The following is a 17,954-nucleotide window of genomic DNA, read 5'->3' as shown; positions in this document are numbered from 1 at the left end:
CCATCAGAAGCCACAGAACCATCAGAATCCCCAGAACCATCAGAAACCCCAGAACCATCAGAAGCCCCAGCACTACCTGAAGCCACATCAGCAGAAGCCCCAGCACTATCAGAAGCCCCAGCACTATCAGAAGCGTCACTTCTTGGAACTGTGGCAGAGCTTGTTTGGTGTGGGATAGATGTTGCATCTTGTGCTGTAATACGAGCAGTTGCTTGCATAGGACTTTTCCAATCTGTCAACAGTGGTAATGCTTCAAGGATGGTTCCAGCTATATCTTGGTGGCCATCAGTATCATCATATTCAGAAGAGATTTGAGGAACTTCCCCAGTCTGTATTTTATGTGTCATATCCCCCGCATCTCGTTTGGATTGTCCGCTACTTGGGTCCTGTATCAAGACTGAGGATTTAAACAAAAAGGGGTTTAGAGTCTTTGCATTATATTATTATTATTAGTATTATTATTATTATTATTATTATTATTATTATTATTATTATTATTATTATTATTATTATTATTATTATTATTAAACATAACTTAACACCCTTTTATTTGTTGAAAATATCAACGTAGTAAATTACGAAGTAGAAACTGGTGTAAGATGAAGATCTAAAAAAGTGTGTATGAAACAGTGGCAGACATAGCAAGAAAGAAATAAAATCCCCCAACAATCAATTTTCTCGGATGGGGATCGTCTTGCTAAAACTATCAAACACGGGACTTCAGTGCATCATCGTCATCTCTTATTTGGCGATGAAACATCTTTTTTTTCCGACGGAGACGACGCTGTTTACGGTCAAATACTCGTTTTATAAAAACTTGAGCTTTTATATAGCGCAATATCCACTAAACGTGCTCAAAGCGCTTTACAAGGGGTCCCTGGCCAACAGCAACACATAACATGTAGGACGAGACATGACGCCTGTCAGGCGATATTACAAATTTTGCGACAGAGACAACGCTGTTAACGGTCAGGTACTCATTTTACACCTGAGTACGGTGAGAGAATGTGAGTAAAGAGCCTTCTCCAAGGACTCAACTATGCGCCGAGCGAGGCTCGAACCCAGGACCTTCCGATCCGAAAGCGAGTGTCATACCACTAGACCACATACCTGAGTTCGGAGAGGTGTCATTAAAGAGCCTTTTTTTTAAAGGATTCAACTATGCCCCACTCAGAGCGGACTCTAACACAGGACCATTCGATCCCGAAGGAGAGCATGATACAGCAAGATCACATAGCAGCAAGATGTTAGTAAAAATAGATACCTTCATTGTGTTCCCAAAATTCTCATTTTTCCTCATTCTGATCTGTTCCGCTGGGGCTCCTGATAGCTCAGTTGATACAGCACTCGCTTCACACGCGAAGGGAGTGAGATCAATCCTAGGTAAAGTAGAGATTATATTTTTCTCTCTGACCCTGTCCGCCTCTCTGCCCACCCATCAGTGATTGGGTAGCTGGGTCTTTTATATCCGGCAGAAAGTATTTTCGGTAGACTAGTTTCCTATCAAAGGGTAGTAAGCAATTGCATAACATTGTCATCAGGAAATACAACGGACCAACACACAAAACGATGTATATCCTTAAGTGTTTAAAATCTGGTTAATACAGTTTAGCGACATTTAAGCGTGGATGACAAACCCTCCCCCCCCCCCCTTCCTCACCAACCCCCCCCCCCCCGCCCCCCCAAGAAAACCCAAAAAAAACCCCAAAGACCTGAGTGACGTCAACTTCATTCTAATTATATCCTCCATCCGCCGGCCGGATTTAACCGTAGCCATCGTTGACTCATAGCCTGACCGTAGCCATCGTTGACTCATAGCCTGACCGTAGCATCGTTGACTCATAGCCTGACCGTGCCATCGTTGACTATACTGACCGTAGCCATCGTTGACTCATAGCCTGACCGTAGCCATCGTTGACTCATAGCCTGACCGTAGCCATCGTTGACTCATAGCCTGACCGTAGCCATCGTTGACTCATAGCCTGACCGAAGCCATCGTAAAGTTATAGCCCGACACTGACCAAACAAATGACTCCAAAATGCACAAAACTGTGTGTATCCATGAACGTTAATAGTCAGGTTAATACAATTCAGTGAGCATTACTCATAAACGCGGATAGCAAAAAACAATAACAAAGACCTGAGTGACGTCATCTTTGAACCATCTATAGCCGGACACTTGAATCCACTAAGACTTATAGCTTGACGTCATTTTTTTTTCGGTCTAGTGAGTTGTCGTTAGTAGAGTATAATTTTGTGGCCTGACTCATTATGCTGATACTCACCTTAGTCACCGTTATCTTATAGACTGACACAAAGATCCACCAAGACCCTTAGTTTGACGTCATTTTTAGGCTTGTGGACCGCCTTTTGAGTTGTCTCTAGTAGAGCTCAAGGAAAGAAATAATCCCATTGGTTGAACTATTGAATACAACTGACGATTTGTTTTCTTTTGTGGCCAAAGACTTGTCTTTTGACGTCATTTTTTTTGCTCAGTGTCAGGCCATATGTTAACAATGGCTACGGTCTTAGTATTAGGCGAGGGTTAACGATGGCTACGGTCTTAGTATCAGGCGAAAGTTAACGATGGCTACGGGTTAAGGGCAGTATTTTAACACCCACCATCAAATAAAGCTGATGGGTTGTATTTGAATTTTTAATGATCGGACTTGGAGAATGTGAGGTTGTCCAAGAAATTAATTGGAAAATGTATCCTCTCTTCTCAATCGGGGTAAAATAAGAAGTAGTCCTTCAGAGCGTGGTCATCGTTAACTTCTATAAATAGAATATAGCCTGACACTAGAATATCCACTAATGACTTATAGATAGTATGCGCTGGCAAAGAAGCTCATAACATTGCCATCCGGAAGTATAACGGACCAAACACACAAAACTGTGTGTATCCATGAACGTTAATAGTCAGGTTAATACAGTTCAGTGAGAATTACTCATAAACGCGGATGGCAAAAAACAATAACAAAGACCTGAGTGACGTCATCCTCGAACTATCTATAGCCTGACACTAGAATCTACTAAGACTTATAGTTTGACGTCATTTTTTTAGGTCTAGTGAGTTGTCGTTAGTAGAGCTTACGGAAAGAAGTGATCCCATTGGTTGAACTATTGAATACAACTCACGATTTGCTTTCTTTTGTGGCCAAAGACTTGTCTTTTGACGTCATTTTTTTTTTTTTTGCTCAGTGTCAGGCCATATGTTAACAATGGCTACGGTCTTAGTATTAGGCGAGGGTTAACGATGGCTACGGTCTTAGTATCAGGCGAGGGTTAACGATGGCTACGGGTTAAGGGCAGTATTTTAACACCCACCATGAAATAAAGCTGATGGGTTGTATTTGAATTTTTAATGATCGGACATGGAGATTGTGGGGTTGTCCAAGAAATTCATTGGAAAATGTGTCCTCTCTTCTCAATCGGGGTAAAATAAACAGTAGTCCTTCAGAGCGTGGTCATCGTTAACTTCTATAAATAGAATATAGCCGGACACTAGAATCCACTAAGACTTATAGATAGTATGCGCTTGGCAAAGAAGCTCATATCATTGCCATCCGGAAGTATAACGGACCAACACACAAACTCTGTGTAAACATGAACTTTTATAGTCTGGTTAATACAGTTTAGTGAGAACAACTCACAAACGCGGATGGCAAAAACAATAACAAAGGCATGAGTGACGTCATCTGCATACTATCTATAGATAGAATAAAGCCTGACACTAGAATCCACTAAGACTTATAGATAGTATGCACTTGGCAAAGAAGCTCATAACATTGCCATCCGGAAGTATAACGGACCAACACACAAAACTGTGTGTATCCATGAACGTTAATAGTCAGGTTAATACAGTTCAGTGAGAATTACTCATAAACGCGGATGGCAAAAAGCAATAACAAAGACCTGAGTGACGTCATCCTCGAACTATCTATAGCCTGACACTAGAATCCACTAAGACTTATAGTTTGACGTCATTTTTTTAGGTCTAGTGAGTTGTCGTTAGTAGAGCTTACGGAAAGAAGCGATCCCAATGGTTGAACTATTGAATACAACTCACGATTTTTTTGCTTTTGTGGCCAAAGACTTGTCTTTTGACGTCATTTTTTTTTTTTTTTTGCTCAGTGTCAGGCCATATTTTAACAATGGCTACGGTCTTAGTATTAGGCGAAAGTTAACGATGGCTACGGTCTTAGTATCAGGCGTAAGTTAACGATTGCTACGGTCTTAGTATCAGACGTAAGTTAACGATGGCTACGGGTTAAGGGCAGTATTTTAACACCCACCATCAAATAAAGCTGATTGGTTGTATTTGAATTTTTAATGATCGGACATGGAGAATGCGGGGTGGTGCAAGAAATTAATTGGAAAATGTGTCCTCTCTTCTCAATCGGGGTAAAATAAACAGTAGTCCTTCAGAGCGTGGTCATCGTTAACTTCTATAAATAGAATATAGCCGGACACTAGAATCCACTAAGACTTATAGATAGTATGCGCTTGGCAATGAAGCTCATATCATTGCCATCCGGAAGTATAACGGACCAACACACAAAACTGTGTGTATCCATGAACGTTAATAGTCAGGTTAATACAGTTCAGTGAGAATTACTCATAAACGCGGATGGCAAAAAACAATAACAAAGACCTGAGTGACGTCATCTTCGAACTATCTATAGCCCGACACTAAAATCCACTAAGACTTATAGTTTGACGTCATTTTTTTTTAGGTCTAGTGAGTTGTCGTTAGTAGAGTATAATTTTGTGGCCTGGCTCCTTATGCTGATACTAACCTTAGTCATCGTTATCTTATAGACTGACACAAAGATCCACCAAGACCCATAGTTTGACGTCATTTTTAGGCTTGTGGACCGCCTATTGAGTTGTCTCTAGACGAGCTCAAGGAAACAAGTGGTCCCATTGGTTGAACTATTGAATACAACTCTCGATTTGTTTTCTTTTGTGGCCAAAGACTTGTCATTTTTTGGTCAGTATCAGGCTATAAGTTATCGATGGCTATGTTCAGAGCCACGAGGACCATGGAGCCGGGGTTAATCCCGGTTTCTATATTATAGTGAAACGGATAATATCAATTGCTTGTCATCCTTTGGTAAGGATGCTAGCTTGAGCTTGAGCTTTTTAAAATATATTTAGCGCAATATCCATTAAACGTGCTCAATGCGCTTTACAAGATGTCCCTGGCCAACAGCAACACGTAACATGTAGGACGAGACATGACGCCTGTTAGGCGATATTCCAGTTTTTTTTCCGACAGACACAACGCTGTTAACGGCCAGGTACTCATGTTACACCTGAGTACGGTGAGAGAATGTGAGGAAAGAGCCTTTCTAAGGAACCAACTATGCGCCAAGAGGTGGTTATATAAATGGTTGTTAATGGTGATGGGGAAAAAAATACACTTTATCTTTGATAAACATTTTGAAAACTTACTGCCTGTGATAATCAGAAGATAGAATGTTGGTATCCATTTTGTAGAAATGATATCCGCCAACGAGATTCGTGAGACAATCATCATGATGTGTGCTATCAAAGCAAGTCTATTTCTTCGTGGCATGAAAAGAAAACAGGTATAACACACTGTGACGTTTTAATCAGGTGTCTGTAAAGGTTATTAGTATTAATTTTCAAATATAATCACACGAAAATATAAACATAATATATCACAGCACACTGAAAGAGCTATATGTCACTTTCACAAAATAAAAACAACAAAACAAATATATACATATCTATATATAAATGACTAAATATAAAAATAAATGAATAAATAAATATATAAATACATAAATGAATGAATAAATAAATATATAAATAGTTTAGAATAGATAAATAGAGTAATAAATAAATATATCACAATGAATAACAAATAAATAAATGAATAAATAAATAATCCCATTCAACACCTATTGACAAAAGTCATCAGCTTCATCATCATCATCATCATCATCATCATCATCATCATATCTATTATTATCAACATTTTTGTTGATGCCAACATCATTATGGTCGCCTTATCTATTGAGGCTATGCATTTAGATAAACTGCTTACAACTACAACATCCGTCAACCAAATTAGCATACCAACACTCAAAACGGTGCGCAATCTTTGACGTTTCTTGCCTGATTGATAGAAATTAATATCAGTAATAACGAATCCTGGGTGGGAATCCTGACCTCTCATAGCGGGCAGGGAAGTACATGCTGTGTCTTCTATCCCCTTATATCTGTTTTCCAACATGCTTTCTGTCTTTGTCTCGGAATGAGATTACCTGGTTTTGTCCTGGCACTGGCCGGAATCCTAGCTGGGAGGGAAACAGTCAAATGCATAGTTTTTGTTTTGGGAGACGATATTTTTTTCCTTGTAAATCATCTCTCTGTTATGTATTATTATATTTGTTATTTTCAATGTATAATGTAAGCATTTGAGTGTGTTCCTCTTTGTTGGATTTTGTGCTTGTGTCTGGGTAAGACTTATAGGTGATCTCAAACTAAGTATATTGGTGGTATGCTCTTGGAATCTACATCTGATCCCTATTTGTTCTCAGTTCCCCCTTGTCTTACTTTTTCTTGGGTGTTTTAATTGTAATTCTAGAACTTTTTACTATCCCATTTTCTTCCTTTTTACTGGCGCTGATATAACCTCAATCTGTTGCAAGCGCCGTAAAACCCTTAAAAAAAAACAAAAAACAGTAATAACCAATCACTAATCACACTGACAGACTGTCTAAAAATAATAAGAAAGAGCTGAATGACGTCATCTTCGTTCCCTCCAGAATACGCCACCACCACCACCACCACAATAAATCTATTGATAGATTAAACCGATATTTTGAGTTGCGAAACAATAGATAGTATACGCTTGGCTAAGAAGCTCACAACATTGCCATCCGGAAGTATTACGGACCAACACACAAAACTAATCATGAACTTTCATAGTCTGGATAATACAGTTAAGTGAGAATTACTCATAAACATGGATGGAAAAAAGAAAACAATACCAAAGACTCGAGTGACGTCAAATTCATTCTATTTATAATATTATATAGCGATGGCCATGGGCCAATACACTGATCATGAACGGAATTTCAGCGTAAACGAATCGCCTGACGATAACCAAAACATTACGTCACAACACAAAGGGACGACCACCACAAAAATTTAATTAATCATTAATCAATTACTTAATTAAAAAGTCCAAACAAATCGTGAGTTGTATTTAATAGTTAACCAGTGTTGGATCCTTTGATTCCTTCAAGCACTACCAACCGAAACTCACTAAGCGGTGAACTTATAAGTAAAAAAAAAAACAAAAAAAAAAAGAAATATAGTCCCAGCGTCAGGCTATCAGTTAACGAAGACTGCAGTTTAATTAACACACAGTACGTTGAAAGATTTTCCTGTGGTATTTACAATCGATATTATTGATGCTGTGCGTTTAGTCAAAATACTCAGAACATTCGCCAGCCGGATATAATTTACCAACGGACAAAACTATGTGCAAGCTTTAACGTTTATAATCTAATTGATAGAATTTAGTGAGAAGAAACCCTAAAAATGGCTGGTTAAAAGCATTACAGAAGCTTGAGTGACGTCAATTTCATTCTGTCTATATTGAGTATAACGTTATAAAAATCAAACAAATCAAAATGGCAAAATTCAGGGTTTTTTGGAGACAAATATGAGCGATCTATATTCATGCTTTCGTCCAACCCAGTCATCAATCACATTGACATGATTTGTTGCTATACAACGATTGGACATTTCTCAATAAATGTAAACACGCTGCTTTGTTTATGAAATTTGTAAACATACCCATGATTCACGCTGAGCAAAATGACTAATTGTGAAGTTCGATATTTCTCAAACAGTGAACACTTTTCACTATGTGGGTCACTTTGAGCACACTTTGCAATGTGATCAATGACCTCGAGCACATGGAATGTTAATATAGATCATTCCCATTGCGGCGATGTCGTCTTGTGGTATCACAATTGCCTTCAAATGGGAGTTCCAGAGTAGAAGTCAAAATGTTGAACGCTCATTTTGTCAAGATTGTAATGGATCTGGTACAGATCAACATGATGTCTGTAAAATGAGATGTTGGCCAGATATTTTAGATATTATTTGAAATGGTCTTGTTGAGGATACAGACCAAGACAAAGTCATAGATATTTGGATGCAACTTTTGCCAGATAATATTGACTTTGATGTATTGAATTTTTACTAGACTAAGAATACAGGACAATGATCTGGTTTCGCAAACACAACATTCAAATAAAACAAGAAATGCAATATGCGTGTCGTGACTCCTGCTCTCTTTTTAATTAAAGCAGACAACCCCTCTTCCCTAAAAATAAAATTAAAAAAAAACAAACAAAAAAAACGGTCGCCATCTTCAAATGGTGGAACTTTGCAGTCATATGGTATCACACTAGGCTTCGGACCAGAAGGTACAAGGGTCCGAGTCCAGCTCTGAGCGGCGCATAGTTGAGTCCTTGGAAAACGCTGTTACTCACATCCTACTCCAGTATTGTCTAAGTCAGAACGAAACTTTTAATTTCGCCTAACACAGGTGGTCATGTTCCGTCCTACATGCTAAGTGTTACTGTTGGCTAGAGACCCCTTGTAAAGGATTTTTAGCACGTTTAGTGGATGGTGCTAAATATAATTATAATGTCAAATACAAACGTCACAAAACGTTTAATCTACCGTTTGATCTCAATATCAGCGCCATAGATTTAACGGGGCGGTACTGTATCGCTTCATTTATTGATGTTATTGTTATGCGTTTGGGCAAAACACAACATCCGCCAGCCGGATATAACGTGACCAAGCTACAAAACTATATGTTTATAGTCTGGTTTATACAATTTAATGAGATCTAATAATTAAAATGACTGTCTAAAAATAATAACAAAGAGCTGAGTGACGTCAATTCCGTTCCTTCTATAAGGTAAATTGAGTTTGACGTATACAAATAAAACAAAAACAAACAACAACAACAAAATCCAAGAAAATCTTCAAAGTTGAAAAATTTAGGGATTTTTAAGTCAAAGTCAAACAATGTAGGGTCTCAATATCAACATCGATATAAAGGGGCGTCACTGTATTGGATCATCTATAATGTATGGGACAATCACTCAAACCACTGGCCAGTGATCACTATAAAAAATGTCCATTTCATTTACGTGGTGAGTGGATTGTATTGTATGGACTGGGTGATGGGTTACTACTGGTCAGTGGTCAGGGAGTGGGACTGTTATGACGATGATGAACGTGAGGATGATGATGATGATTAGGAAGATCTTGATGGTGATGATGATGATGATGATGATGAAACTGATTAGGGTGATATGATTATGAAGATGTTGATTGTGATGATGATGATGATGATGATGATGATGATGATGATGATGATTACGATGATGATGATGATGATGAAATTGATTAGGGAGATGTTGACTGTGATGATGATGATGATGATGATTAGGAAGATCTTGATGATGGTGATGATGATGATGATAATAATATGATTATGAAGATGTTGAATGTGATGATGATGACAACGTTGTTGATGATGATAATGATAAAGCACGTCTAATGTGTACCACTTCTTTTTAGAAGTGTTGATCACCGCTGAATGCAGAGTGTACTACATGTGGCCAGGCGGAGGGTGTCGTAACAATCGAGTCCTGGGTTCAACCGTAGCCTTCGTAAATTCATAGCCCGACACTGACTAAATAATTAATGTCAAAATACAAGTCCACGACCACAAAACTAAACAAATCGTGAGTTGTATGCGCTTAGCTAAAATACTCATAAAATCCGCCAATTGGATATAACGTACAAAACTATGTGTAGCCGTAAACGTGAACAAATAAAATAAAATTCCCTTTATTCATCCCATAGACGAAATTTATCCTTAGGGTCTATTCCAAGGGAAGAGTGGAATAACCCAGCCGTCAGCCGCAGTGCAGCGCCGTAAATTGAGCTAGGGCGAGGTGACTTTCTCAACACCACACAGCGCAGCGGTGGGTGATCGAACTCTGTACCTTTTGGGTTGGGTACGAATCAAGAAGTTCCAAGGTACGAATCAAAGGCCACGCTACCCTCTATAGTCTGATTAATACAATTTAGTGAGAACAACAGTGGCTGGCTAAAAACAATAACAAAGTGCTGAGTGACGTCAATTTCGTTCCTTCTATAATAAATGAAAGAGTCGCTGGAATTTCATCGTCCTGCTGAGAGTGGGAGACCTTCCGAAAGCTCCGAGCGCTAGCACTAGCATTTCTTTCAATTTGTATTTTCATCGTAGATCTTTTGTCATGTGTTTTCAATTTGCCATCATAGTCATAGAGAAGCATTTAAAAAACTCTAGAGAACAAACCGTGATAGATTTGTGAAAGTTTCCTAATTTGACAACTGTTTTGATTCTCGGCCGCCATTTTGATTTCCGAAGTATTGTGCGAAGCAGTCCTCGGGTTTTTTTTTTCTTCTAGGGTTAGCTCGAGGTCGGGGATTCTTTTTCTTCTATTAGGCTTATCTTGTTATAAGTCTAAGTAAAAGTGATAGGGTATTTGTTTTTCCTCTTAGGGTTAGATAAAGGTACGAGGGGTTTTTTTCTCAGAGTTAGTTGAGTTGTTTCCCTTAGCACTAGGAGCTTTCGGAAGGCCCCCACTCCTGCTATGCGCTTAAGATTTATAGCAGTTATTACTTTATCTGGGGTGTCCTAAAGCTCAGTTGGTAGAGCACTCAGTTTCATACACAAAGGGACCTAGATCAATCCTGGGTGTAGACGAGACGTTCCTACTGTATTCATTTTTCTGACAACTCAGCAGCAATTGGTTAAGTAGCTGGGTCTGTTAAATCTTAGCGAAAAGCACTTAGCAATGGGCTAGCCTTCTATCAAATAATTGTAGCAAGCAGTTGCGATTGTCCCAGACCAGCCAATTCGAAAACTTCTTATTTGGCAATTTTTAGTAATTTGACAAGGTATTGGTTGTTTTTGTTGTTTGTTTTTAAGGGTTTTACGGCGCTTGCAACACATGTAGGTTATATCAGCGCCAGTAAAAAGGAAGAAAATGGGATAGTAAAAAGTTCTATAATTACAATTAAAGCACCCAAGAAAAAGTAAGACAAAGGGGAACTGGGAACAAATAGGGATCAGATGTAGATTCCAAAAGCATACCACCAATGTACTTAGTTTGAAATCACCTACAAGTCTCATCCAGACACAAGCACAAAATCCAACAAAGAGGAACACACTCAAATGCTTACATTATACATTCAAAATAAAAATAATAATACATAACAGAGAGATGATTTACAAGGAAAAAAATATCATCTCCCAAAACCATAACTATGCATTTGACTGTTTCCCTCCCAGCCAGGACTCCGACCAAGACAAAGGCAGAAAGCATGTTGGAAAACAGATATAAGGGTAGAGAAGACACAGTATGTACCTCCCTGCCCACTATGGGAGGTCAGGATCCCCACCCAGAAGCTATTGGTTCAAATAGGAAACCGATGTAGATTCCAAGACAACACTATAAAAGTACTTGAGAACACCTAAAAGTCTCATCCAGACACAAGGACAGGTCCCCACTAAGAGGAATACACACAAATGTTTACGAATCATATATATAATATGTAAATAAACACAATACAGTGCATAACAGAGAGATAATTTACGAGACAAAAAAATATCATCTCCCAAAACTAACTATACATTTGACTTGTTTCCCTCCCAGCTAAGGTATCCGGCCAGAGCCAGGACAAAACCAAGTAATTTCATCCCACGGCAAAGACAGAAAGCATGTTGGACAGGTCATAAAGGGTGATAGAAGACACAGCAGGTACCTCCCTGCTCATTATGGGAGGTCGAGAACCCACCCAGACAGAAGCATTTAAGTAGACTCCAGAGGGAAAAGAGGACCCAAAACAACATGGCGCAGTATGGTGAAAAAGGAAAGGAACGAAGTTGGAGGACACCCCTGGCACTGGCAGAGGGCCAGAACTGTTTGTATGTTCGTTTTTAAGGGTTTTACGGCGCTTGCAACACATTTAGGTCATTTCAGCGACAGTAAAAAGGAAGAAAATGGGATAGTAAAAAGATATAGAATTACAATTCAAGCACCCGATAAAAGATAAAACACAGGGGTAATGGTTAAAAAAGTAAACAGATTCCAAGAGGATACTATCAGTGTACTTAGTTTAAGATCACCTTAATGTCTCATCCTGACTCAAGCAGTCCTCATTACGAGGAACACACATATCTTTTACAAATTACAATAGTACTTTGCGATAGTCTAGCATCCTATCCAAAGGATAGCAAGCAATTGCAATAGTCGGTTTCACGCTAAAATAAAAAACAAGATAAACTTCGGTTCCATGGCTCTGAAGGACTACTACTGACACACAAAAACAATTGTGTGGTTAAAAAAAAAATTTAAAATGCTAGTCCACTGCAAAATACTTTCTGCCAAATCTAACAGACCTAGCAACCCAATAACTAATGTATGGACAGGGGTTCAGAAATTATCTCGTCTGTACGTACCTGGAATGGACAGATGTCTCTAACTTTGAAATACATAACTGGCATATCATTCGTATTATATTTTTACCAATATCTCCCACAAAAAGGTAAACTCAACTGACCAGCGAGAGATTCCTAGCAAATGACCTCATCATTCCAGAACACGAGGACACAGTCACATGGAAATGACAATCATAATATTGATATTGGGAATTAAAAGAGATAGCAAAAGTAAGGAGTAGCAATGAAGAACCTCAGTCCCCGACCCTAAATGGAATTCCATCCAAAACGCCAATGAGCCCAATGTTTGTTTTGTTTTATTTTTAAGGGTTTTGCGGCGCTTGCAATACATTTAGGGAATATCAGCGCCAGTAAAAAGGAAGAAAATGGGATAGTAACAAGTTCTAGAATTACAATTAAGGCACCCTAGAAAAAGTAAGACATAGGGGAACTGGGAACAAATAGGGATCAGATGTAGATTCCAAGAGCATAGCATCAATGTACTTAAGTCTGATATCACCTATAAGTCTCACCCAGACACAAGCACAAGACCCAACAAAGAGGAATACACTCAAATGCTTACATTTCATTATACATTAAAAATAACAAATTTAACAATACATAACAGAGAGATGATTTACAAGGAAAAAAATATCATCTCCCAAAACATTAACTTTTACTATGCATTTGACTGTTTCCCTCCCAGCCAAGGTCGGGACAATACCAAGCAATCTCATACCAAGACAAAGACAGAAAAGCATGTTGGAAAACAGATATAAGGGGATAGAAGACACGGTATGTACCTCCCTGCCCGCTGTGGAGGTAGGGAACCCCACCCAGTGAGCCCAATGTCAAAGCACGGCTCAATGAGGAACATGTGACTTTTGATATATGATGGGGCCTGGATATTGATGATATATCAGGACAGGCATTTTACACACACAAGAACACCCCCCCCCCCCTCCTCAAATGTATTTCTGTTTAAAGGTTTCACGGCGCTTGCAAAAATAGGTCATTTACGCACCAGTAAAAAGGGAAGGAAAAGTCCAAGATTTACAATTAAAAAGCACACCAGAAACCAGAAAATGTAAGAAAAAGATGAAGACACCAAGAGTACAATATGTGTATACTTATTTTGAGATCACCAAAAAGTCTCATAAAGACACAAGGACAGGATCCCACAAAGAGGAAAACACTCAAATGCTTACAAAACATGACATATTCAAAACAAAAAACAAAATATAACAGTACACAGCAGAGAGATGATTTAGATTTGATTATTTCCCACCCAGCCAGAACAAAACCAAGTAATCTAACCCCAAGACAAATACAAAAAGCAATTGGAAAACAGATATAGATAGATAGAAGACACAGTAATTGCCTCCCTACCCATTATGGGAAGCCAAAAGAACTTGCCCAGGAGGGAAAAAATATATTAAAAAATCAATGAAAACAAATCAAATATGATAGTTTCTAGTAAATTTTAATCATAACTTTTTCGCATCACAACTGGGTGACAAACTTTCCCACTTTTTTAACAACTGACATAATACAATAAAACAGTGTAGCCTTACATCTTCTGTCTTTCTTGACGTATATCTATACTCACACAACATACACCGACACATGCTTTATAGAAGACTTATATACAAACAAACGCATTCCTCGCAAAGTTTCTAACTCAAACGTCAGCCAGTCATCGTCACAATAAATAACAAGAAAAAAAAACACAAAACATGCTAAGTTTGATAAAAGAAAAAATAAAATATTCAGATTGTTAAAAATGTAACTCCCAGTTGGTGGCCCCTGGTATGTTGTAGCCAATCAGTCCACCCTTGCCGATGCATTCCCCAGCAAAGAACCAGAAACAGATTTCAGCTCCGACCAATGTGTTCAGCCATGCTTCCTGAGGGACATAGAAAAGAAGCTATCATTAATTCAATTCAATAGGGAAACATCTCATTTATTTTTAGAAGATAAAAAAAAAACCTCACATCTATAATATCATATCATATACGTAATCATTAAGGGTTACACTGGTCAAAAGACCTTTAAATACCCTATTATTCTTGGAAAAATAATAAATTACATACAATAGTTAACAAAAACAAAAGAAAAGATAAATTGATGCATGGATGTTATAAGTTCACAACGTCGCATTCATATATATAAACAAATGGTCAAGTTGGTGTATAAATAGTTTTTCAATACAGAATTATTAGTATTTTAAAAAAGAAAAATATAATCTCATTCATCATATACATACTGCAAGGCATGGAGTTCTTTATCAACTGTATTTGCAAAAGCATTCCTTGTTATCAAAATCAAGTGCAATCGCATGTTCTGACAGTTCGTTGGATAAATGAGTTTTGTCAAATATTGAAGATCTCCTAGGAATAAATTATGTATCTTGACTCTAGACGCTGCCAAGATTATCAAACATAAATCTGTTCAGGAAAACCAGAGCAAGATTGGCAATTCGTACTCATACCTGCCTAAAAATTTCAAAATCACAAATCAACACAAAATTCACGATTGATAAATTGTAAAATCTAAATAATGCTAAACGAAACAAATAATTCTACATATTATTCAACCTTTCATACCGTGGAGTGGTACTTATAGATGAAATATCAGTATCAGCCCTGTGGCAAACAAAGGGTTAAACATAAAGTCTAGCACCCTTGGGCATTTTTATATAGCACAATATCCACTAAACACGCTCAAAGTGCTTTAAGAGGTCCCTAGCCAACAGCAACACTTATGTAGGAAAAGACACCACACCTGTTAGGCGATATTACAATTTCATCGACAGAGTCAACGCTGTTAACGACCAGGTACTCATTTTACACCAGAGTGCGATGAGAGAATGTGAGTAAAGAGCCTTTACTAGGAACTGAACAATGCACTGCTCAGAGCGGGACAAGAACTCAGGACCTTGCGATCTGAAGACAAGTGTCATACCACAGTCACACTCACTGAGCATACCCACATAATTAGTAGCATCCTTACCTTGACAGTGAGTTTGCGGTAACCTCCAGTCTGTGCAGAAACAATCAACTTCTGGATACCGTTTTGGACTTCTGGCAGTTCTCTCAGAGTTGGAGGCCTCAGCTCCACCTTGGCATATTTCCAAGCTGTCTGCAGCTTAGGACGGGCTGCTACCCACAGCTCTGTGAAACAAAAATAAAGCACAATCAAAATAAGGTACATAATACAGCTTTTATGACAAAAAAGTAGTCCTTCAAAGCCATGAGACCCATGGATCCTGATTTTTTCCCTGTTTCTATTGTAAAACAGACAATAACAATTGCTTGCTATCCGTTGGATAGGACACTAGTCGTATCGCAAAGTACTTTCTACTTTCTGCCAAATGTAACAGACCCAGTTACCCAATCACTACAGGGTAGGTTGATAGGTGGGGGGGGGGGGGGGTCTGAAAAAATCTTGACTTCACCCGGGATTGATCTTGGTCCCTTTGTGTGAAAAGCTCTACCAACTGAGTTATCGGGACCCCTACGATCTAAAACTATCTAAAAAAGGGCGTATAGAGATGGATCTATTTACAGAAAAAATGAGAAGAGAAGCCTCTTATTTTTGTGGGTCTATTTTACACCCAACAGTAACAGCGGGGCATAAAAAGCCAGTTGTGGTCAGAATGAACAAATTATAGAAACAAAAGAAGATCAATAAAGTAAACAGGTAGGTAGGTAGTGAAAATTTTAATGGTTGGTGGACTATGAAATGATCTGATTATTAACAAGTTTCTTGCGGGTTGAACAAAAGAAGGCGAATTGCCAGTTTGACATTTTAGTTCAAAGCGCCAAAAACATACATTTTAATTGATCCATTTGCTTAAAAAAAGTGGTGTGTATAACCGCCCATCGCTAATGTCGTAATTGTCAGACAGTGTCACCTGTCAATAATCAGTCACAGTCACCACAGTACAGCACAGCACACACAGGCACAGCGTTCGGAGAAATAGAAAGTTTATTTTCCTCCCGAACCTTCGGAAGAATAGAGCCAGCCCTTTTTAAATTCGATTTTGTGCAGCATGGAAAATGCGTTATTTGGCGGATCATGTGTTTTCTCTTAATTGTTATTTATGCACTTTAATTTATTGAGTTATCGAGTGAGTGTAAAGTTTGTTTTGTTTGCGTTTGGTAGAGGCCGGTCAGTCTGAGTGACCAAACTGGCACGACCAGATCTTGGAGGAGCTTTTGTATTACAATATAAACTATGAAGAATTGAATTATATTCTTGCGCTTAAAAGAAGCATGATCAAGAACCCACTATTAATTTCAGATTAATAAAATATGCTCACGTGAACTTTTACTTGTGAGAGCAGTCACGACCTTCGCCATCTTGAAATGAATGTCAGAGAGAGAAAAATTTCCAGGCAAAGGGAAGTTACTCTGAAAATTCTATCAAAGCTCTTGTAGGTTAAAGTTCAGAATTCCGGATGTTGCCTAAAATACTATAAACAAACCGTTGATATGCCGGACAGGGAGGTTTGATTATCTTTTTAGGCTAGCACTATTCAGTATCTGATACTGAATAGTGGTTTTGCACTATTCAGTATCTGATACTGAATAGTGCTTTTGTACTATTCAGTATCTGATACTGAATAGTGCTTTTGTACTATTCAGTATCTGATACTGAATAGTGGTTTTGCACTATTCAGTATCTGACACTGAATAGTGGTTTTTGTACGGTGTTTTTTTTTTCCGAAACCTGACAAAGTTATGGGAAGAGGACAGCTGTGGGAGTGAATCTGGGACTCAGAAAAGTGTACACCAGTGGGTAGTGAACCTGGGACTGGGTTTCGGCGGGTTTCGTAATAAAAAGCAATTACTTTTTACGAAACGCGACGACACCCGGCAATATCCGACAAAGTTATGGGAGGTAGTCAGCAGCGTGTGTGTGTGTGTGTGTGTGTAGGGGGGGGGGGGGGGGATGAACCTGAGATTCAGGGAAGTGTACACCAGTGGGGAGTGAACCTGGGACTCTGGGTTTTGTAAAAAAGCAATAAAAAATGGGGGGGGGGGGATTACTTTTTTTTACGATACCCGACAATATGCGGCAAAGCGTGGGGAGTTAACATGAGACTCAGTGAAGTATACACGAGTGGGGAGTGAACCTGAGACTACGGTTTTCGGCGGGCTTCAGCTAGTTTCATATAAAAGCAATTACTTTTTTACGAAACCCGACTAATCCTGGCAATATCCGAGAAAGTTATGGGTAGTAGGCAACAGTGGGGAGTGAACCTGAGATTCGTGGAAGTAAACACCAGTGAGGAGTGAACCTGGGACTGGGTTTCGGCGGGTTTTGTAAAAAAAAAAGCAATTACTTTTTGTTTACAAAATGCGCCAAATCCCAACAAAATGGGGCA

General features: G+C 38.6%; 1 protein-coding gene across 1 annotated transcript; it reads right to left on the bottom strand.

The window, feature by feature from the left end:
* Positions 1–14,026: 14,026 nt before the first annotated feature.
* LOC144960173 (ATP synthase F(0) complex subunit g, mitochondrial-like) lies at positions 14,027–16,990 on the bottom strand. The gene is made up of 3 exons (XM_078893192.1): positions 16,887–16,990; positions 15,575–15,735; positions 14,027–14,468 (listed from the first exon to the last, which is right to left on the bottom strand). Exons 1-3 carry the CDS (start codon positions 16,924–16,926, stop codon positions 14,340–14,342), a joined length of 330 nt encoding a protein of 109 aa, XP_078749318.1. The 5' UTR covers positions 16,927–16,990; the 3' UTR covers positions 14,027–14,339.
* Positions 16,991–17,954: the final 964 nt, after the last annotated feature.

This window comes from Berghia stephanieae, chromosome 14, assembly GCF_034508935.2.
Source record: "Berghia stephanieae isolate SIO BIC M18660-M18661 chromosome 14, UCSD_Bste_1.3, whole genome shotgun sequence".
Taxonomy (NCBI): domain Eukaryota; kingdom Metazoa; phylum Mollusca; class Gastropoda; order Nudibranchia; family Aeolidiidae; genus Berghia; species Berghia stephanieae.
This window is presented reverse-complemented; position numbering and strand designations above follow the sequence as displayed.

Excerpts from the sequence above, each read along its gene's own strand:
- LOC144960173 (XM_078893192.1), bottom strand. The coding sequence starts at position 16,926 with ATGGCGAAGGTCGTGACTGCTCTCACAAGTAAAAGTTCAC. Across the intron at positions 15,736-16,886 it reads TCTCACAAGTAAAAGTTCAC|AGCTGTGGGTAGCAGCCCGT; the intron begins GTGAGCATATTT and ends TTTGTTTCACAG. Across the intron at positions 14,469-15,574 it reads ACCGCAAACTCACTGTCAAG|GAAGCATGGCTGAACACATT; the intron begins GTAAGGATGCTA and ends TATGTCCCTCAG.